At 37.9% G+C, this 23,052-nt stretch overlaps 1 protein-coding gene across 2 annotated transcripts in view; it reads right to left on the reverse strand.

Annotated features, from left to right (window-relative positions):
* The window catches only part of SEPTIN7 (septin 7), a 61,810-nt gene extending 38,973 nt beyond the window's left edge, over positions 1 to 22,837 (reverse strand). For both annotated transcript variants that reach the window (XM_086468095.1, XM_086468094.1), the window contains exon 1: positions 22,786 to 22,837. In XM_086468095.1, coding sequence (XP_086324221.1) covers positions 22,786 to 22,795 — 10 coding nt within the window. In that variant the 5' untranslated portion in view covers positions 22,796 to 22,837. The remainder of the gene's footprint in view (positions 1 to 22,785) is intronic.
* Positions 22,838 to 23,052: the final 215 nt, after the last annotated feature.

The following is a 23,052-nucleotide window of genomic DNA, read 5'->3' on the forward strand; positions in this document are numbered from 1 at the left end:
GCAGCTCTAGTTATGTTCCAGTGGTAACTTTATGCTGGTCATGTTACAGATCTACCAACGTTAAAATGATTAAAGGAGGACTAGAAAAAGACAGTTTGCCACATCAGATCGGTCAGTGGAAAAAAGAGCTGTGTCAAAGAAATCCACTGGTATTGATATGAACAAAAAGCAGTCAGATGAGGCAAAGAACTGCAAAACAGAGTCATGGCTAAGGCAGTGACTGCCAAGGAATTTACATTGATTCTAATGTTTTTGAAAAAGAAGATACAAGTCTGGATTCTTCATGTTTCCAAATGCTACAAGGCTAAAATAGGTCATGGTGTAGTACAACATCCTTGTAAAAGGAGGTGGGAGTGAAATTTCTACAGTTTCAATAACATCAGTTACTATTAAAACTTACTACAACGAAAAAAACAGGGCAAGCTTTTGTATTTGATAATTTGATATTTATATACCCATAGTGTATCGGGAACTCTGTTCTCAAAAGTAAAAGCAAGACAACAGCAAGGTCAAGATCACAAAAATGAAGGCCTAAATGAAGCAGCCTAAAAGACAGGGAGCTAAAAGGATGAGCCCAGCAGATTCACTAGTTATGTTGCACTGTCTCTCAAAGAGCAATACGAGAAGGTAAACCAACATGCAACACGCCAGAATCAACAGAAATCCTGGATCTGAGATGAAAGGAACTGGGAGAAAGTTGGAAAAGTCTTCAAAAAGACAAGGCAGTTTGAATAAAATTGACAAACAAACTGCTAGCTATGTCTGAAAATAATAGCTTTATGTAGGCAGCCCAAATCTACGCTGTTTCTGAATACAACTTTTCAACAGTGAAGCACTTAAGCCATGCAGACTAATCAGAAAGAAAGCCAGGACAGAGTCCTAAATCGAGTGTCATCCTGGGAGACCAGTGCTAGTCAGCCCAGTGTCCAGTTACGCTGGAGTGAAACAGATCCACAGAAAAAAATCAATTGGAAAGCTGTGGAAAATGGTTTTAGGCAAGATTCAGACATCAGCAAAAATCTCTGCTGCCCTGAGCTGTGTTACAGTATACATCAATAAAAGCCCTCTGCTCTCCCAAGGATATTCCTTCCAAAACTGAACTCACCATAAACAACCACAACAAACTTCCTCTTTACTGTATGTGTTTCAGGTTAACTAGTCTTTACAGTCTGATCTAAACTCATCTGTACTGTAAAATAAAGATCAAAATTCTCACTACCACCCCTCCAAAACATCACCTTTCCTCCCAAATTTCCATGAAGGTTTTGGGTTGGTTTTTTTCCTCTCTCCCCACCCATCTCTAGCAATGCTTCATTTGAATTATAGGCCTAAATAGCTCCAGAGATAATTCAGTACTGAAACGATAAACCGACTTATTTGTAATTGGATATAACTTGCTACTTTTACCACCAGAGTTAGATTTCACATCCTCGTCCACCCCTCCAACTGCAGGCTGCAGAACTGCAATCTCTACCAGCACTTTTTCTTTCAACTATACAGGTAAATTCAAAAATAAAGGAAATTCCTCCTCTACTAGCCAACTTCCTAATTACTGGAAAAGAAGCATCCTCCTGACTCTAGCCCCCTGCAAAAAGAATAAGAGATGCATACTCTTGTCTCTTCTTAGATTTAAGGGCTTCCCCTCTCTGCATCGTGACCATCAGCGGTGCCTTTTCTGCTGCTTAAAACAATCCCGAAGGACTGGACACAAAGTTAGCCTATTTCTGGGTCAAATTTTTTCCTAAAACATATCTAGCTATGATTCTGTAAGAAGTCATTTAAAACATATCCAATAAAGATTCAAGTTGAAACACCTGTTTAAAAAGGGAGTGCTTCAACCAGCCACTCCTGAAGTCCTTGTACAAGGCCTAGTGAAGGTATTTCGGCAAAAAACACATGCTGAGGTTGGGGTTTTTGGGTTGTTCGGTTGGGTTTTGGGGGCATGCAGTATTTTTTAATTTGAAAGGTTTCATTGCAATGATTAAAAGGGCTAGAGTAAGAGAGACAAGATAAAGTGACCTGGATGACTTTTTCCAGTCCCAAGTATAGATTTTTTTAAATTATTATTTATTTAAATATAAATAGCCCATAAAGAGCTACATTAAAATCTTTAAAGTGATCAGACAACAGTAATGTCTACAGCACAGGAAGAAATATAAAAGGTCATTTTCAGATGATGATTATCTGATAGCAGATACGAGATACTCTTTAGCATTAAATTTGTTATTTCAAAACAGGTCAGATTTGCTCAAAGCTACACTGATTTCACAGTATTTGTATAGAAGCACAAAAAAAATTGGTCACATCTTTATTACCGACCAGATTTTAAAGAGATTTCATTGCTATCTTTTTGCTGCTCCTGATCTTAAAGATCATTACAACTATTGGCTTTTACTCGGCAGATGTTTGGAAGCCCCTCAAGTCTACTACAGACATACCATACCTACATTCCTGTGTGCTCCTACATGCTTATCTGACCATCTTCAAACATCACAAATGGGAACAGAGGGTAAAAAAAAAATTCATTAAAACCCCACCATCCATCCAAGAGGAAACAGAACTATCTGCTAATTTCCTCATTAGGAAAAGCAAACACAGCAAGGCCACTGCAGATCCTGAAGTGCTACCTGTCTATGCTAAACACCTCAACATTTATGGAATTCAGATGAACAGCCTTGAAGCTTTTACCATTGCCAAGTTTGAAACAGCTGACGAAGAAATCTATCAGGAAAAAGCAGTCAGAACTACTCTGGCTAATTCAATTTAACTTGAAATGTTTAAGTTACAGCTTACAGTCTGCATATTATATATGTCATATGCTTTTATGGATTCTTAGTTTCTGCACACAAAAACTCCAGACTTCTAAAACTTGCTACTGGACTCCTCACTCCTTTTTCTTCTTTTAAAGAAATCAGCATAACTTCACAGAAAATACAAACTACTTCCTACATACAAGAAAAGCCAAACACTGCAAAATTTGCATTAAAAATTGTATTACAGGAACTAATTAAGACTTGACTACACCTAAGGCCATGTTTACACTTTCACTGGAACAACAGGTAAGCTCAGAAAAATTGTCTGCATTTGTAAACAGGTAATACAGACTTATTTGCAAGTATATACTTACAAATATGTTTTATGCACTATTGTTGTACAAGTTGTTCTATAACTTGCAGAATCAAGTTTGGTTTTCTAGACACCAGTGGCCATCACTTCCTATCAGGCAGTTAGTACAGGTTCTTCTTTCAGCCCTCTTGACTCAATCTTTGTCTTCTTGAAAAGCATCCTCAAGGTAGACTGAATGCTAATCAGCAAGTGGACCATATTAGATGCAATCCCAGACAGAATCTTCTGATTTTTTCTGACAGAAATTGAGTTAACATGCTGCTCAACTGCTCCATGATGTGCATGAAAGCCCAGTAAATGGGAACAACCGGGAGATTCATTTCAAAAATGGTATTAAGATCAGAGCTAAAACTCTGTGAACATATATATATGTAGATTCAACTAACACACTGTTTTGCTGGACCAGAAACACAAGCAAGACCTGCTAGCCAGTAACACCTGTGCTAACTGATCAGCCAACTAACACCAACTGTAGAATAGAGAAAGCTTATTTATATTGTCCCCCAGGGAGAGAAAATTTAAAAATCCTACAAAAATTTTGTAAAACCAGTATCTATATGATTACATGACATTTCTAGTCTTTGGCACCTTTTGAAATTCTTCCAGAGGTGCCAGTGTCATCTAGTGAGAGGTGGTGAAGTAAAAGGGAGCTGACAACAGGCAGCAGCATCACTTAGTCTTCCATCCATAAGGAAGAACAAGTGTTCTGGTGCCAGACAAAAGGTATGGGGAAAAAACAGCACTGATACTTTACACAGACATCTGCAATCCCAAGTTAGGCTACAGAAGTATTGGTTTTAAAATATGAACACAGAATACTTCCCCAGTCTCAAGGGGCTCTTTCACACGATCACTGACAGTTTTAGTTATCTAAAAACTTTTTCCTAGATAAACTATCCAATTATAGGGGTATAATTTATATTCAATCCAGAAAGCAAACAAACTTCCCTTGTCCCCTTTTCCTCAAAACTTAAGGGTCTGTCTTCCCACACCCAGGGATGGGAGTGAGGAAGTAAGCTTCTATTCAACTAAGAGAGGAACACACCCCAAACAGTTTTTTCCTTATATTATATTTCAGATACATCTGTATTAATGCTTTTGGACTCCAGCTTCCTTAACCAGAGCCTTGGTGTCGGTCTGTTTACTCCCTCTCCCTTCAAGTGCAGAAGCACTGTTTCCTCTACAGCAGAGCAGTACTTTCTAGTCCTCACCCCCTCAGACTACCTAAAGCAGCCCACACTGAGCCATGAGCCGCTTTCGCTGACCTCACCAAACACGGTGCTGGTTTGCCAACCAAGGCAGCAGGATTCATGCAGAATAGCAGAGATGCTCCCCATTCCAGAGTCAAAGCTGAAAATCATAATAATGTTGGAAGCTGAATATCATTATTGGGAGCAACCAGTTGACTCCACTATCAAACAGGGACTAGAAATTAGTTCTCTTAACCTTCTATTTCTGGAATCCTGCCCAAAAAACCAAACCTGAAATAGCCTATGTAAAACCACGCAATTTTTGCAACCGCACTCCTCCCAGAGATTTCATAACCCACTGAATACATTTTATTCACAATTCCAACATTAGTCTATTGGCCCCAGCAGCAACAAGCTGCAGAATATAGCTAGGCAATTTTGAGTAGTATTTTGGCAAGTATATATGAATGTTTCACAAGAAAATGAATCGAGTACCTTTGGATCGTAGGGGAGGAAAACTTAATGCAATCTCTGCCCTTGCAGTTCCGAAAATGAAGGGCAGCACAATACGTAGCAAACATACTCCTACCTGGCATGTGATGTTATATACCAGATCTCATAAGACTTCACAAAAAACAACACATTTGAGAACCTTTTTGCATAAAAGCTTTAAGTAAAACTAAACAAATCAGTATTACTGAAAAGCAAAACCAAAAAAACCCCACACCACTGCAGCTTTCAAGTTGTTCATATCTTTTTCACTCACTTCTTTCCAAAAGCACTATTGGACTCAAAGCATACATAAAATACTGTTTTAGAACTTCAGTGCACTGAACTGAGAAGGATGAACATTGGACAACTACTACATTGCATATACCCTCAAACAAAAAGTGCCAAGAAAAACATGCATGCCACAAGACAGAAAACACTATTAATTTATCCTGTTCATAACACACACAGGTGCTTAGTTTTGATTTATGACCAATGCTAGCTACTAATTAGCAGGCCTAGACTGAGATATTAAGCTGTTCTGAAAGGCAAGCTACAGTAGTTTCAACAAGCTTGAGCAGTTAAATTATCAACATAGTACACGTCACAGTCACTATGCCTAAACTCAAATATGGCCAACAGGGAATATAGACATGGTTAAAGAAAAAAAAATGCCAGAAAACCCACATTACCTTTCAAAAACAGCATCACACAACTTACAGAAAGAAAGAAAAAAAAAAAGGTAAAATTTTAGTGCATTTTAGCAAAACTTACATAAAAAAGTTCCCAGCAAAGTACTCTAAGTTTTCTTTGTTACTCTAAGACTCTTACAAAAACAGCCAAAACACAGAACCATAATTTACATATCCAGGATTTTTTTAATGAAAAAATATAACATGCATATTCCTGTACTGTGAAGGTCTCTATACCTAGCTTTGAGTGAAATGACATGTCAAAGTAGCTAAAGGCAGCAAAGAACTTAGGAATAGCTTCCATCTATTCTTTTGCATTCCTCACAACCATCCTGGACTCCGAAAACACGACCAATACATTCTGCTGTTCTGGATGCAGCTGATTTATTATGAGCTATCGTTTTAAATGGGAGACTTCAGATCTAAGTGTTGTGCCAAACACCCTTCTTTGAAGTCAGTAAACTGACCCAGCTTCTCAACAAGCTAGAAGGCAAAAAGCTAGAAAACCCTTCAGAATGGCAGTAGTCAATAGAACCACAGCGTGATTTGGACCATAAACAAATGGACCACCACCTCTGTGCAAGAACTAATTCTGCACTCTTTGTTAGACATGAATCATGCAAGTCAGAAGGCGGGGGGCAGGGGAAGAGTTACCCAGAGGATTACCGAATGTATTTAGTGATACTTTAATGACAGAAAGGGCAGGACAAAAACACATTTAAGCCTTCAAGAGGAAACACCCAATGAGCTCACATGTACAAAAATGCCAAAAAAGCTTCTGATGAAAGAGGGATGGAGAAGAATTTATGCTTATAAAAAGTCCCCATGATATAACATTCTGGACTGTTATATCTGTTATATCTGAACATCTGGACGGAAGTGGAACATCAGCAATGGCGTTCTGAACAGAGCATCTATGCACAATGTCCAGGGCATGGACACGTGACCCAGCCAGTCAGACAACAAGCCTCCTCTGCCAGATCTGCTTGGTAGCAAACTCTGTTAAGTGGCAACTCATTTATCCTAACCTTTTAGGGAAAAACTGTAGAACCACCTCTATCTCACTTTACTGCACAACTCCAACATGTCCTCTTGCACTCATTTGCAAGGACTTCAGTCACCTCAAAGAAAGATCACAAAAAGCTGTGGTATTCAGCAGGTTTGAGATAAGAGAAATTGTTGCAGGTAGCAGGGTATTGTCCGACAAGCTCTCGTGGCGTATTGCAAGAGGCTGAAGAGAAATTCATCTTTGTTAGCAGATCTGACCAAGGAAACTTCTTCATGAACCACAGCTCTCTGCTGTCCAAGCCTACCTTACCACCAGCCAGCCACACAGTTACCACTTCAGCAGCACCCAGTGCTAAATTGGAATCGTGCAATTCAAATCGACAGGGCAGCACACAGCAGGAATATCTGTCCCGGTTGCATTTCCCCACCCTTTTATCCATGGAAATGCCATTATTAATTATTTTTGCAAATCAAAGTTTACATCTCAAGGCTATGCAGCAATACAAGAAGTTTCCTTTGTCTTCTGTTTTGACCTTCCCTTTCATGACTTTCCCACCTTCACACCCAGCATTATCAAGTCCCCACCTTCTCCTGCAGTAGCTTCAAAAACTACAGCTTTAGCTTGCTTCTAGAAGCAGAGAACTCTGAAGCTATACATATGTTTTGACTTCGTTAGAATATGTGGAAAGTGCTAAAGATGTTTTTGAGCAGTAAGTAATAAAAAGCCTTCTGGAAAGGGTCCAAAGTACATCAACAAAAAAGGTGCAGCCAGAAACAAGATCTCTACAATTTACTGCACGTGAAACGATGCTAAATATACTCAACAGTACCGCTATGACACAGCAACTTGAACAAAACAGGTACAAAGGCATGTAAGATATTGCCCTTGATCTTCTGTTCTCAGAAGCATAAACATAATCAAGGCAGAAATTAACTAAAGTCATGTGTGATCTTCTACAGAAACAAAGGTAGTCCTCTTAGCTATCTTGGTCTTCTTGAAAGGGAAAAAACATTTCTCCGTTACTTATTTCCACTTTTTTGGGGTTTGGGGTTTTTGTTTGTTTGTTTTTTAAAAGCCACCTCATCTAAAAGCTTCTCACTGTATTAAAAAAAAGAACAGCTAAATCTTTTAAAATTCTTTTGCTCCATATGTAATAAAACCTACCATAAAACTTCAGCTATGAAGAGGCTTTATATAAAAAACCAAGAGGGGAGTGTGTGGGAATCTTACACAGCAAATTAAGACTGCAGTTCATTACAAGTAAGAGAAGCTGCATATTTATGTCTCTTCATAATAAAAAGTAACATTTATTGAGGTGTTCATATCACTCAGACAATAGTGTCAGTACTAGTATACGCACCAGAAATATCTTATGTGAAAAAAACAGGTATTTTAAAGATACTTCACGGGGAAAATTCTCAGGAGAGGAAAGAATACAGCAATTATTGCCAACCTAAGTTTGGCATAACCAAACACCTCTGTAAAAGACACCACAATCTGCAATATTGCTAACTGTGTCAAAGTTAATCTTTTATCTCTACTGTAGAGTTACAAGTGCTAGAGGCTCTCAAATTCTTATCCACTAAGAGCCAGCCTCAAGCTTCATCTGAAGCACACTGACAGCGGGTGTTGTTAGAACAATGCGTCCACCCGAAGAACACAGACAGCTTTTAAGATGTGATGCTTTTTCTAGGAGTACTAACTCTTCCAGTATACCTGCAGAGGTCTAGTTCTCAGTAGCTGGACAATCAGCAAGCAGCTTTCTTCTCCTTATTAAAAGCCTACAAAAAACAACAAGAAAAAAGCAAAACAAACCAAAAATCCCACCACTTTATTATTGATTGCATAGGGAAGGTGGTTCTGGAGAATTAAAAAGTTTTACAGCCAAGGATATGGATGAAAATTCAAATTAAGCCTTTAATCACTTACCTGTGGAGAGAGGCCAACTTCTCAAGATGGATCATTCCATAAAACACGGATACAAACAGCACATAGAACAAGTTATGAAATCCCTCCCCAAAACCACAAAATGCAGTCAGTAAAGACTCCTCTTTGCTGAGGCTAGGACCCTAACCTTAGAGCTTATTTTTACATTCTGCAAGTCAAGGATAACCTAATCTTAGAAAGATACATCTAAATTAAACCACTTAGAAAACATATAAACAAAACCACAACATCTTTAGTGAAGCATGGTTGTTTGGTTTTCTTTTTTTTTTTTCATTATTTCATTGTAATAAACGGTTTATTTAAATATTAATCAATGTTCACGAAAATGACTTTTTTTAAGCTGACAGTACCAGTCAGTTAAGTAAACTGGTAAATACACAGTGTTGACAAACAAATTTATTTGAATAAGCAGAAAAAATTATCTGCATTCGCCATCAGCTCATCTTTCTCACTAGTAATAAGAGTTAAATGAGAAAGTTGAATGGTAAAGACTCCTATGCAACACCTCATCCATATGATGAAACCTAAGGTTATAATGTTGTCCATATGTGGAAATGCTTGGACTACCAAGTTAACATCACAAACTGATTTGACAGAAATATTTGTCAAGTAATTTCAACCACCAGACTGGAAAGCCTATGTTTCATCAGAAGTTCAAGAATGGAACAGATACCAGACTGCTGTATGAATTAATTTGTTCAATAAGACACGGGCATACATTGGACCAAATATGCTCTACCATACCCACAGTACTGAAATATGACTGTGCAGCAAACATCAGCAGGATAGTCCTGCTGGATTTGACCCTTGGCTTTCCAGATGGTGAATAGCAGTAAGAAAAGTGAATCGATGCTGCACACAAACTCAGGATTTCACTTGTTCCTTGCCTTCCTCCACTTAAAACCTACATTGTTTCCCCAAATATTATAGCCACAGCCAACATACAAAAGACCTTTCAGAAAACTCCAGTGTCAAGTGTGATCTCAAGTACAAGGAAAAATAAAAAGATATCTAGCCTGAAACAGAGCTGCTCTTTCAGCATGAGCACAAACCCAGACAATTGCTTACTAACGTTTTAAAATAATTCAATAAGCCTTTCCAATAAAAGCTACATATAGGACTTAAAATAAGCCAGGTCCCATTTTGAAGTCACAGTTGATGATAGTTTAAGCAAAATGTGAGCGCTTCAGGACAGTGCTGGCATGGAGCACCTGGTCAGACCAAAGGTTTTATCTAACCCAGTATCATCCTCCTGACAAAGGACAAAAGCAGATGCCCAAGGAAAAGCACACAAGAGTGATTCAAACAGGGGCTGGACCAGATGACTTTGAGAGATTCCTTCCAACCTGAACTATTCCATGATCCTGTAAAAAGGCATGTAAGCAAGCAGTGATATTTCCTCGAAATACCATTCATCTCCCAAAGTTTATTGTCCTAGTTGACAGAGATCCTTATTTTGACCTCTTAACAACACGTGCTTTTGGGAAGTTACAAACGGTAAACAAGAAAGCAAGCGTCATCTACCATCAGGCCCTGACACTATTCAACTCAAAATTTATTTCTCAAAAACCAAAGGCACCAACTCCACATAGTCACAAACTCTGCGTAACACTTATCAGCAGGAGGACTATTCTGAAGCCTTGTAAAAGGCCTCTATAGATGCACCATCAAGAAACTGCAGGAAGCACGCAACTGAAGACCTCTTCGCCTATCTTTACAGATACCTGCTTTCTCCAAATCAGTACCATGTCATGATTCCAGCTACTGTCATTATGCTGATCCTCCTTCTGATTTCCTGTATTTTCTACTTATCCTGCTGTCTGTATCCTCACGTGGTATCACAGTCAGCCACTCAACGCAATTTAACAGGCATTAGAAAAACACAACAGCATTCTACACTGTGCCCCAAAAAGCAAATTACTTGTAAGAAATTAAGTTTACTTTTGGCAAAAAAAGTAGACAGCTAGAAAGCTTCAGAAGTGCCAAAACTGAGGGACAAGAAGATACATACATATATATATACTGCCTAGAAGTTTGTCTGTTGATTACATAGGACAGTTGATGTTTTGAACTTGTAGGTCTCGACTCCTTTCTAATTAGACAGGTATATAAAAGTGTTTTGCAAATAAATGCTTTTGTTGTTACTTAAAGCAGCAGCTGGTTTTTTGAGTAGAACCTCAAACAGTCCAAGTATCTGCAAAGTTCGTAAAACACTTCCTCTGAGTCACACAGAATTACAGAATGTTAGGGGTTGGAAGGGACCTCGAAAGATCACCTAGTCCAACCCCCCTGCCAAAGGAGGACCACAGAGTAGATCGCACAGGAACAGTTTTATTTTATTTAGTTATCTGAATGCTTGCTATTTGACATAAATCGACCAAAGCAGATAAATTCAGTCAAAAAAAAATTTGGACACTGCCCTCAGTTCAAACCACAGTCTAATAGTGTATAAAAATCACATCCTTTTACTTACTGTATAGACTGAAATAACTGTGATAATTCAAGCCAAATTGTTCCAATTCAAGGAATACTTAAGGTTAAAATCTGGCCTGATCATCCATCCAAGTCCCAACTCATTTCTTTGCATTCAATCACTGAAAGTGTTTGATCATAGAGTGAACTCACTATTAAACAGTTCAACAACAACAGGTAAAAGGAACAGAATGTGCAGAGCAAGAACTGTACTTCAGAAACAGTGAACCTCCTCATAAGAAAAGCACATGGATTTAGTTTTCCAAATGCTAGACTGCATTAGTCTATCAAGTGAATTAATAAGCAACGCGCATTATTGGATTAAGCTCTACCTGTAGCAGAAGTAGGTGTTGATTTTGCAAAATCACTGATAGAAGATGTTTTTGTGCAGCGGTAATTGGTTTAGTTTTGTAGCCTCAGTTACTCAGGTAGAAGTAGGAAACAAAATACACCCTTGAAAGAACTGCTCAAATAAAAAATTTACATACTGTAAAAGACCATGAAAGAGTAAACATTGAAAAATTCCAGCACAACTTTACAAAACAAGTGAAAGTAAAATGCTGTTTTTATTGATACAGTAACCTACATACAGGAGGGGATTTAGTGTGGCAGGCAAGATCATGTTCTTCAATGTCTGACTTTGTTCCGGTTTTCCTGAAGTTAGTCAACGGGCCACCAATGACAGTGCTGTGGGACAAGCGGCTTCACTTGTCCTGCTCAGGCTAACCCCTGCATTAGTTCCCTCACGCAGACTTCACAGTATGTGGAATCAAGGTGATTAGGATTTTGTGTAACACTATTTCTTTCTGCAGCAGAAGACTCGTAGTAACAAGGTTACCTTTAGCATTTTCAGAGCAAGGAGTGCCATACTCTAAACATCTAAAAAGAGACGAGATTTCTTTTCAGAGCTTCAGTTCTGTTGCTGGCAGCACAGAAGATGGGGTAGCCGCAAACCCGTGCAACCACCTCAAAGGTTTCTATGCTACCTGAGTCTTTTGTCAGAAGTCTGAATACAAAAGATTAGAATTCTGGTGAACAAAATGTCTTACATTCAGAAGGGAAATCCCCCTAAAAATAATTAAAATTAAACTTGAACACTATTTTATGTTGCTAACCTCTCCATAGGTCATTATGCAAAACACCATCATACATTACCCAAGACCCAAGAAAACTGATGTTTGGAGACAAGCTTATCTTCAGGTCCTTTAAAGAGCTCCTTCTGTTATTTACTTGTGCCATCCTATATGAAGACAATGGTATTTTTACTTCAAGGTACTACATTACTTGTTCAAAGGACTTTGACAGACTGTGCCACTTTTCATGTAAAGCATTTTCTGGGGGTGGAAAAAAGAAAACAAACTAAATCTTTTTCATCAATGGCAGATGGTAAATAGCTAATAAGGAAAACAGGGAAAAATAACCAGAAACTGACAATAAGCTTTCTCATACCTTAAGCCAAGGAAGAACAGATGGTAAAAGAGGGTTGCTGACTTTCAAGACAAACAAAAAAGTTTGCTCTCAGAAAACCTACAGCTCCTTTTGAACTCTGTAGCATGGGACAGAAACTTTAACAGTATCTCCTTATGTGGATGTAAGGGCAAATTAATGGATCAGTTTACTACAGATAGAGTAAATCTTTTACAGATCTACCTCATAGGATTTGAGGAGATATTTATAGATGAAAGCTCAACTAGCTCTTTACCAGAATATTGTATCACAGGTGAACCATTCAGATCCTTCATGAGACAACTTCAGCATATTCCTGAGATCAGCTCAGTTGCAACAAAAATCAGATTATTCCAAAAGAATATAAACCCAACTACATTTGGTGCAACATAGTTCAAAAGCCTTTAATTAGTGAACTGTTGGTCTGCCTTGTGACAACCAGAGCCTTGATGACGAGCATTTCCATCGCAGTAGAACAACATAACATTTTGTTATATCACTGGCAAGTAACATTTAATGTCAAAAAAACACAGGTCTTGAATGAGAACAGATCAAGGACAGCGAGTTCCAAAACACTGGAACAAACTGAAGATTGCTGTCACTTGCTTCTAAAACATGTGATTCCCTACCATGCTTTTGAACACAAAGCATAGTATTTCTATATTGAAAGATAGAAGACATGGGCAATGTGGATCAAGGCAGCAATAATAATCAATGCATGCGTGCAATGAATTCCCTTTGTTGCTCCATACCATTTGAGCTTATCAAGTGTCACTAACTGCCTATCTGATAATTCTATTTTTCAGCAGTGGTTTGTTTCACGGTTCTTCATTTTAACACAAAGCTTGCTAGCCTGTACTGCAAAGCGCTCCACAGACATCCAACAACTGCTTTCAGACCACTGATTCACTATTTTTTAAACAGACTTAGCAACAGAAAATTGACCCAAGACTCAGGATTAGTCCATAAATTCGAAACTGAAATGTAATTACTCCGAATTGCAAAACTGCTATTTCAAAAAGCACTGCTCTTTGCAGTTAGAGGTGTCACCTGGAAATGCTTCAGATTCTTTCCAAATAAGCAAGCTGTCACCTTATATAGAAAGTAGCACCATTCACACATCCCAAGTAGTACAATACCAGAGCCAAATGCTGTTAGAACCGACACTTGCTGTCCTTATCCGGCCCACGTTTATTTGTGGCCTTCCATTGCATTGCTTCTCACTCTGCCGAAGGCCAATTAAGTCACAGACAATTTCTGCCCTTCTGGAGAAGCATCTGCCCCATTAAAAACCCCCACTTAGCCTTCACAGCAGAAGTTTCATGAACAGAGGTATCAGAATGATGCACTCTGCATTAGCTTTGATGCACCTGTCAGCATGATTTCTGGCTTAAAGCCTCATCAATGATGGAAGTCAAACTTCAGTGATACAAAGCCAGAACCACTTGTGAAATTAGGAAGTCAGGACCCTCCAAAAAGCTTTCACTTCAGGCTTAACAGAGGGAAGGAACTACATGGAACAGCATCATTACACTCTTAATACAGCTTATATCAACACTGACAGAAACTTAGCACCATTCCAAGACAGAATGTAGGAGTTATTACGTTTGTGCTCTTGATACGAGTAACAAAACGATCTACAGTGAAAAATCAGGATGGAAGTAAAGGCTGACAAGAAATTAAAAAGAAAAACTAATTTGAGGAAACAGCTGCAGCAGCCTTTCTCACCTCCAAGCACTGATCAGTGTACGTATTCTGCCTTAAGTATTATACTATGGTAAATGACTGGAAAAAATACAGACTACAACAACAGAATAAAAGTGAGAAAAAAAATTATTCTTAGAAGATGTTAATTCTCTTTAATAAAAGAAATTCTAGACAAGAGTATGGTGTAAACTCTTAATTTGTCAGTAAATGTGCTCAGAAACTCAACAGAAAAACATCCAAAACCCAATATGAAACAGAAAAGCACTAGAAAAAAAGGGAAAAAAATTTGAGAGCTTCAAATGGATTCACAGTGAAGATCTGAACTGACTATTGCAAAATCAGCCAGCGGGAAAACATGCATATTGAATCAGAAGAGTCACATTTAATGGGTCACAGTGGCTTTACTACAATTGGGTATTTAGACCACAAATACTCCAGCCAAGAATATCACTTTGGTTACACTATTAACCTATTCATTCATGAAATTGTCAGCATTTCTTGATACAGCAGGCAAGCCTAACATTTGCAGCCAACAGGAAGAAAGAAGCAGTTCAACTCATACAGCATATTTATCTATACAAAAAAAAAACCAGCTTCTACTTTGAATCTTGCTCTGGGCTTGTAGCAAAGATGGCCCAAAGAACAGTCCTTCAGTAAACTGGCACCTTACTATCCAGGGCTAAGGAACTGGAAACAGTAGTAGTGTGACTTCTAATAGATGTGCAACATTTAGCTCACACCCTACCAATGCATCACAACAGCTCAGGACAGCCTGTTGACTTTCGAGGGGAGAATCAAAGCAAGCGTCGGCCACCTGATAATCAATTTAAGAAGTAAAGTGTACCCATTAGTTAGGTACCTTCTCTAAGATGTGTTTAAGTTCACATATTACATTAAACACCATTACATCTAAGCGCCTACAAAAACATAACTAGAACATCACGCAGTGACTAATTATTCTTATTCTAATATCAAAACCCGCAGATTCATTCATTTCAGTTAAACTGCAATCTACAAACCCTGTCACCAACAGGAACAAGGACCATGTTCAAATGCTGATCTCACCATAATGAACAAGCATACTGTAATATATGAAATACCAACAGAGTAATTGTGTGTTTCTGTGCATGTGTGCACATATTCAGATGTCTAAAAATCAGCAAGGACATTATTATTTAGAAATAAAAACTGGTAAGCTGGGATAAGAAAAAACAGAGCCAGAACAAAAACATTTATTTAGTTAGAAACATACCAAGAGTTACAACTGGCCTGAAGAGGGCTAATACTGTGACAGGATTAATTATGTAGCTAAATACTGAAAAACTCCACAAAGCTTAAAAAAAAAAGCGACAGTGAAGATGACACCTACACAATTCAGAGCACAGTATCTCATCAGACGGTTTTCATGAAATTCCCTGAATTCACCTATTAGAGACCCAGTTTTAAATACAGATAGAAACAAAAGTACTCATACCATTTGTTATGAGACTGACAAGGAAATGATATATGAAATAGAAAAAAGAAAATGTTTGCAACAGAATCATCATTTATTTAAAGAAATAAAAGCCAATTAGGCTACAGGCAGATTTCTGTGAAACCATGGGTTCACATCCACATGCTTCAGTAAAAGTCTCTTCCCTCAAAAACCTTTGCCAGGAAACAAACAAAGAATCTTAAAAGAGAAATTAGGCTCTGACCAAAATGCTGCCACACAAGAAACAGTTTGGTTTAGTTTAAACACAACCACCAAGGCTTTACAAAACCTTGCCCTAATTTTTCAAAGCAATATTTTAATATAACAATACTTGGTATTTAGGGTTACTTGTCAGTACTCAAGATTCATATGACAGCAAGCATCCAGTAGAGATACCATATTGAGGCTGGCTTTCATATAATCTAAAGAAGCTTTGTAGCCAAACAGTTAATGAACAAAAAAATCCAAAGGCTCTTTAAAAGTTGTCCAGTAAGCAATACAATTCCAATTTATGTTGTAGTTGCAAACAATGGAAAATTGAGACTTGAAGAGCAATCATTTTAAAATACCAGCTTCAGTTCTGGCCATTAAGAGTCTTTAAGCATCCTTCAGTACAAGCCAAAGCTACTGCCCAGTGAGGGAAATGTTTAAAAGGAGCTTAACAAAAATTAAGGTAAAAAAACGCAGGTTTTTTCATATTGAGTGATTAAAAACCACTACACTACAAGCAACTTGTTAGAGTATTTGGAGAGCTACGGTTTCCAGATAAACTCAAATAGGTAAACACTTTCCCCAACAGTAACTTTCGACAATAATACAGTGTAATTCCTCCACCAGGTTTTAGACTTTGTGCAGGTTTCTTCCCTCAACACTACCAAAAAGCACAGGAAAATACCACAAAGGCAAGAGCAGCAAGCACACTGAAAACTGTATTTTATTGCATTGCAAAAGAAACAGGGCAGGGGGGGAATGGGACAGGGGGACAATGACATGGACACCACCCACACAACCAACAAAGAAGCATGAGAGAAGATTTTCTAATTGAAGCCAAGTAGTCTCATGAATCTATATTTCAAGCTCTCACCCAAAAGTAACTCAGTGGAAAATCATGCACTGCAGGACAGTAAACTGTTAGATTAATCACCTTTCACATCTCTAAGAGATACTCACTTCTTTTCTGCAGAAAGATCTTCAGAGTTCATCTATTCTGTCTACTCAAAAAACATTTATCAACTTACTTCCACGAAAAGGAGCGATATGCTATTGATGAGGTATTACTCCATCAATAGAGACTACTCCAGAGCAACGTGTCATCTCTAGGAATATCCTGACTCCATTCCAAGTTCTACCAGTTTTTTACTACTTTAATTTTTATCTCTGCCAGTTCTCCTGAACTGAACGTATTTTGCTTTTGCATCCCCATCAGGTATATGTAAGCATTATGCTATCAATTTTAATACTCTGTAGACATCATTGCTGGAAATCACATCCACAGAACCAGTACATGAAAGGCAGTGAATTATTTTTTTAAGGCTACAAAATTCTTCAAAGAACCTTTCTTATTTCTGTACTTCACTGAAACCTCATAATCCTGTCAACAGAATATCTGCAACTTAAAATATCTTACTTTTTTTTTTTAATCTGGTTTCCTAAGTGAGCCATACCTGCTAGACAACAGTTGAACCCAGACTACCACCTCCTTTATGGAAAGAGTACCCTGGGAACTGAAGGAGTGCTGTCTAACCTGGCTCTAGCCCGGTGGAACAACAGCACCGGACAGGCAGTCAGCTGTCACACAAGTAGCTCAAAACGGGCCACAGCCAAGGTCATAGCATGGAACATGTGACAGCTTTCAGAGGATGACAGAATTACAGGAATTGGGGTATTCTGAAGAAACAGGGGAAAAGGAGGCAGGACACATTCAAGAAATAAAAAAGGCTTTGCTAGTTCTTTTCCATAACACATTTACTCTAAGATACATACTCCAGCGTACACCCCTCACTGTATACACAAGGAAAAGCTCCATAACCAATAATGCAACAATACAGCCCAGGGAAGCTAAGAACTGACTGGAAAGGGCAAAACTCCCTTTTTTTCACTCCTCCAGTAGGTTAGAAGAAAGAGTGTTTTAATTTAAGCTATATTTGTATGCTAATAGAGCCCAGAGGCCTCTCAAATAATGGCAAAGTTAGGCAATGTGTACTGAGCAATGATACTTCACTGACCCTAAGAAGCCAAGTATGAAGGTCATACCAAAGGCCGAACACGTACTCAGGTACTGCGCTAGTAGCGACACTGCAGAAATCTTAATTAAGGGGATTTCGAGTCACAGCAGGTCAACAAGAACTGGGAAGATCCCAAAACAGTTTCTACTAAATTGTACTGCCCATCCACAGGTTATTTTTCACTTAATTATTCTTCCTATCCTGTCATATGCTTAATGATTTGGGGGGGGGGGGGGGGGGGGGGGGGGGGTGCAGGGGAGGATGATATAAGACTAGCAAAGACAAGCTGTGAGCATCTGAGTCTCTTGGTACCAACTTGTTGGCTTGATAAATAAACGGCCCCAGAAAGTGAGCAAATGAAAGGGGTAATTCTAATCAGAACATGATCCATCACCAGAAGATACCAGTATTAAACCAGTCCAAGTTTTCTCCAGTGAACAATAAAAGTGTTTTAAAAATCAGTGTGCTTTTTCCTTAATATAACTTCAAGTCTTGCAAAATACAGCCCTTTCCTTTGTGCCACGCCAAGAAGCCATGTTTAAACCAAAACATTTTAGTGTGCATATAATTACAACTGAAACACTATGGCAATACTGCATGACACTTTCCTTTAAGTTGTAATCCACAGGTGACCTACAAGGCTAAAGCGACAATTAGAAAACAAAATAGACAACTGACTGTAGGAGAGGTTTCAAAACAGCTTTCAGTCAACATGCCAAACAGTTGTCCAAGAAATAGGAACTGTATAGAAAGGTCCTCTGGAAAGTTACTTGACTGTAAGTGTTCTGCACTTTGCAAACCAGATTATTTGAAAATAAAAATAAAATAGAATTTAAGAGTCTAACCTCTAATAAGGCTTATGAAGCCTAAACAGGTTAAAGTACATAGCTCTAGGAAAAGCCACCCCAAATAATTATTTAGATACATAAAGTCTATAACAGCAAATAATTTTTAAAAATTACTTTGCATCTACTTGTGCGTTGCTTCAAATCACAAGTTACCAACATAATTTTAATACAAGAACAACAAAAGAGGAATTTCCTGATTCAGTGTTTAGAAAAGAGACACACTGAAAACTAACTGTTCCACATCTCATTACACTAAAACAAAAACACACACCCACTACTTAAGCAAGTGTAATTACATTAATGAACAGACATAACTACACTTTCACAATTAAGATTTTCTTTAACTGTGAGCTGCTAACCACGGTAGTATTACTTCTGCAAGTTTTCTTTTCTTAAGCATCTGACTTAATTATCTACTTGTCTCCAAAAACCCTATGCAGCAGAGAAATACAGAGAATAAACTTTGGAATTCAAGAGACCAAATATTTATGTCGGATTCTCAAGCATTTCAACAACTATCTTGTACTTGAAGAGGTTACACAAGATTACGAAGAAAGCGGCCTAACCAGGCAAATGCCATTTTTTTCACTGGTGAGCTTTAATATTTCAGATGTAGAATTAGTTGCTTTAAACCACTTTTTAAATGCCTTCTTTTGAAACTATCAAGAATGAAGCTCAGTTTAGTGCACATTTCTGCCTACTTAAGTCTTATCCTCAGAGGAGCCGCTTGTTAGTTTTTATTCTACAAAACCAAGTCATTTCAGAAGTAGCATGATTTAAACTGCTGAATAGCCTTTCAGAATATGACTAACATGAAATTCATCGTCTCATGATGATTTTAAAGGCAAATCAATGTCCAATGACAACTGATCAATAAGGAAAACAAAAGGCTATCTCAGTCTTCCATTTACTAAGAAAAGTTTAGAAACACTACCAAAAGAAATCATATTACTTAGAAAAAATCATAAATACAGTTAATGAGATGGAAACATTGAAGTGTTTATTATGGATACATATTATAGAGTAATCCCAGTTCCTATTAAGGTTAACTTTTCAATGATTCTTAAAACATTAATTATAAAAAGATTACTTTAACATCAACTTTTTATATCTGTATGTGTGTAGTTCATAAACACTTCACTCTTTAGTTACATTTAATGTAAATGCTGGAACACCTGGAAATTAGCAACTATATTTACAGACAAGACTTCACTAGCATTATGAGCCTCAAATAAAGTAATCTTACCAAGTCCTGACTCAGTGAGCAAGCCACAGGACAGAGCGCTGCCCACACGGCTGAAATGAAGCCACTTCCCAAGCACTGCCCCCACACAGCTTAGATCAGCTCAGCTAAGGAGGATCTACATCCTGAACCTGCTCCAGAAACCACCCTCTAGGCTATTCAACAACTACTTGGCCTTATACACGCTCAAATTTACAAGCCCTCTCTCCAACTTCACTGGCACAACAGAGGCGCAGGAAGCCACCACACACTGCTACGAGCAGCCCCATCATCTCCCGTGACAGTAACCTGGTGGCCTGGTACATTCATGCTCTATGCACAAGAAAGGGTCTGTAAAACTGATCTATCTCCCTGCAAAAACTCTTACTGGAAACAATGTCAGATCTGCTGGATGCTGCACTTACTACTTCTTCAGCAAAAAGTATCTTACAAAGTTTAATTGAACACGGAATGGCTTCTACAACAGTCAGCACAGCTGCACAGCCGTATTGGCAAGTCCTCTCAAAATGCTGATCTGGTGACTTTCTATACTACACTTTTCAAGACAGAGAAGCCAGATACCACGCTATGTGCACCTATTAAGTTTAACTGATAATTCCAGACTAAATGGACAACTGGAAAATAGTTTCTATACAAATGCATTAGCTGCAATATCAAGCCTCACAGACACCTAAAAATAGCTGGACACAGAGATCACAGATCACAAATCTGGTTTGTTTTCTTCCCTATACCTCTTTAGCAATCACGAGCATTGCTTTTCGCATTTTTCATTTCAGAACAAACAGGTAGCATGCTGACACTGAAGTACCTATAAATAAAGCACAGCCAGCAGACTAGTAACTGTGCAATCTACAGTAAAAGGCAGCCACGTACACATGATTGTTGGTAGTATAAAGAGCAAGAGAATATTTTAGATTATCTCCAAGAGACATTCTAAAACTTCACTTTTAATAAGGAGATTATAGATAATTCCATTTACTATTACAGAACTGTACCACAATGTCAGCTAAAGACCTCAAACCAAGTCAGAGTACACTATCTGAAAGGATGAACGCAGCAATAAATAACTGCAGTTCTAAGAATCTAATTACATTACATTGCAATGTTTACCAACAAAAGTGATCAGTAATACCAAACTAATTTATACTCATGTTTAAAATAAACACTTTTTTTTCAGGGCATGCTATTATCAGACATATCACTTTGAAACAAAATAATTTCTCCTCTCTGCTCCTCCCCAGGTGTTAGAGTACTAAAAGACCAGTCATCATTTTATTTAAACACTCACTTTCAAGTATCTGATTGCTACACCTGGGGGTTGGACAAACAGAATTAGATGCATTTTTAATTTAGAAAACTACTGTCAATTCCCCCAGTAAAATTCCAGACAATGGTACAAACTGACATGCAAATGAATTAAGTCTTAGTAAGTACAAAAATACTGAAAGTAAAACTAGTAACAAAAATTTCTGATCAACATCTCATTTTCAATCTAATTTTGGACCAACTTTTCTCCTCAACTGCCACAATTTTCTACAGTTCTCCTGAGTGCAATTGCATTAGGCTGTACTACAGGCAAACATAGGAACACCAAGGTAATTTTACACGCTTTCTCCAGTTCTAATACATCACTACATCTACTACTTGCGCTTTAACTGACTAGCTTTTTGTGAGAATGAAACGTGGAAGTACAAATTATGCCCCATTCTGGAATAATACTTAATGAAGGCAGTTCCCTCCCTTCCTCCTCCCTTTTTCCTGTAGGTAGCAGAAAACCAAATTTTATTTAAGACTAAACAGTTTTGTACCAAATAATGAATTATGTACTTGGATGCTGGATTACAAAGGAACCTGTAATCAAGTTCCAAAAGAAAAAAGCAACCCTCAAATTTTAAAATACTAACTCACTTTGTAATCGCAAGAAAACGATAAGTGATCTACAGTGAGCTTTCACCAATTCGACCTTGATTTCTAACTCCGTCAATAGCACTGTTATGTAACACGCTACATGTACATAATGACCGCGCAAGATATCTATTGTATTGGTGACAAAACATCAAAGTATTATCAAGCTAGCCAAAGTACAAAAAATAAAGGTAGACATCAACAAAGAGACAGTTGTTATAAAACATTTCTAAAAATTATTAGTACTATTTTAACCACCAGCTTATCAAAGTGGAGTCACATATCTGGTATATACATATCAGTTACACACAAATGTACCCAACCTTAGTTAAGGTCTACTATCATACAAGTACTCAAAAGAGGGGGGGGAAAGAGGAAATAGGATGTCTTAGCAGGAGAGATGGCAATTTGGGTCATCACTGAAGCCAAAATGAACTGCTCTGCATGGCATTATTCATCCATACTAACTATAGTTTCTCATTCTCTGTAGTCCATAGGGAATGCACTGTTTACATTTGGTTTTCTTTGCAACCATACAAACTAGAAAGGTTTGTTTAAATTAAAGCTTTGATTTTGTAGCACAGTTTTGTGGCCACAGAAGTGCAGGATATACAGGATCCTGCTGCCTGGTTATGTGCAAGGAAAGATTCCAACTTCACTTCTGGATCCCAATTCGCCATGCTGCACTCCACGGTAAAAGCAGTTCAATTCTTTTATTCAAATGAAAACCCAAGTTCAAATTACTTCTATTAAGTCATACTCGCAAATCACATTTTAGACTAGATCCACACCAAATTTTTTTCTTAGACCTTACAAACTATATGGTTCTCATTCTTTATTCTCCTCCTCATCTACTTGTATATCAGACAACAAGTTCTTTTTAAGAAGTTTAGAAAAGGAAGATCCATATTTTCTTATGAGATCATGCAAGACCTATTTACGTCATCACCATCAATTTAAGAAGTACGTCAACCTGCCTCTACTGAACACCACTCGGAACAAAGCATCTTACCTACTACCATGAGTGTGAATTCAAATCCTCTCTTCACAGACTTCCGGTAAACTTGATTTGGAAGATTCGCAAACCCCACATATCCTTCAAGGTTCTTCTGTTGCTAAAGGCAAGAGATATTTAGGAAAAAAAAAGTTAAAAGAAAAGCCTGTAACGTCTTGCTTTACTCGTATTTTTTTCAGTTATTTAAACATTCATTTCATTTTTACATTTGTGAAATGGTGTTGTCGACCCAACCTCTCAACAACCTAAGCGGTCTACATCGAA

Source organism: Leptosomus discolor, chromosome 7, assembly GCF_034619465.1.
Source record: "Leptosomus discolor isolate bLepDis1 chromosome 7, bLepDis1.hap2, whole genome shotgun sequence".
In the NCBI taxonomy this organism is placed as follows: Eukaryota; Metazoa; Chordata; class Aves; order Leptosomiformes; family Leptosomidae; genus Leptosomus; species Leptosomus discolor.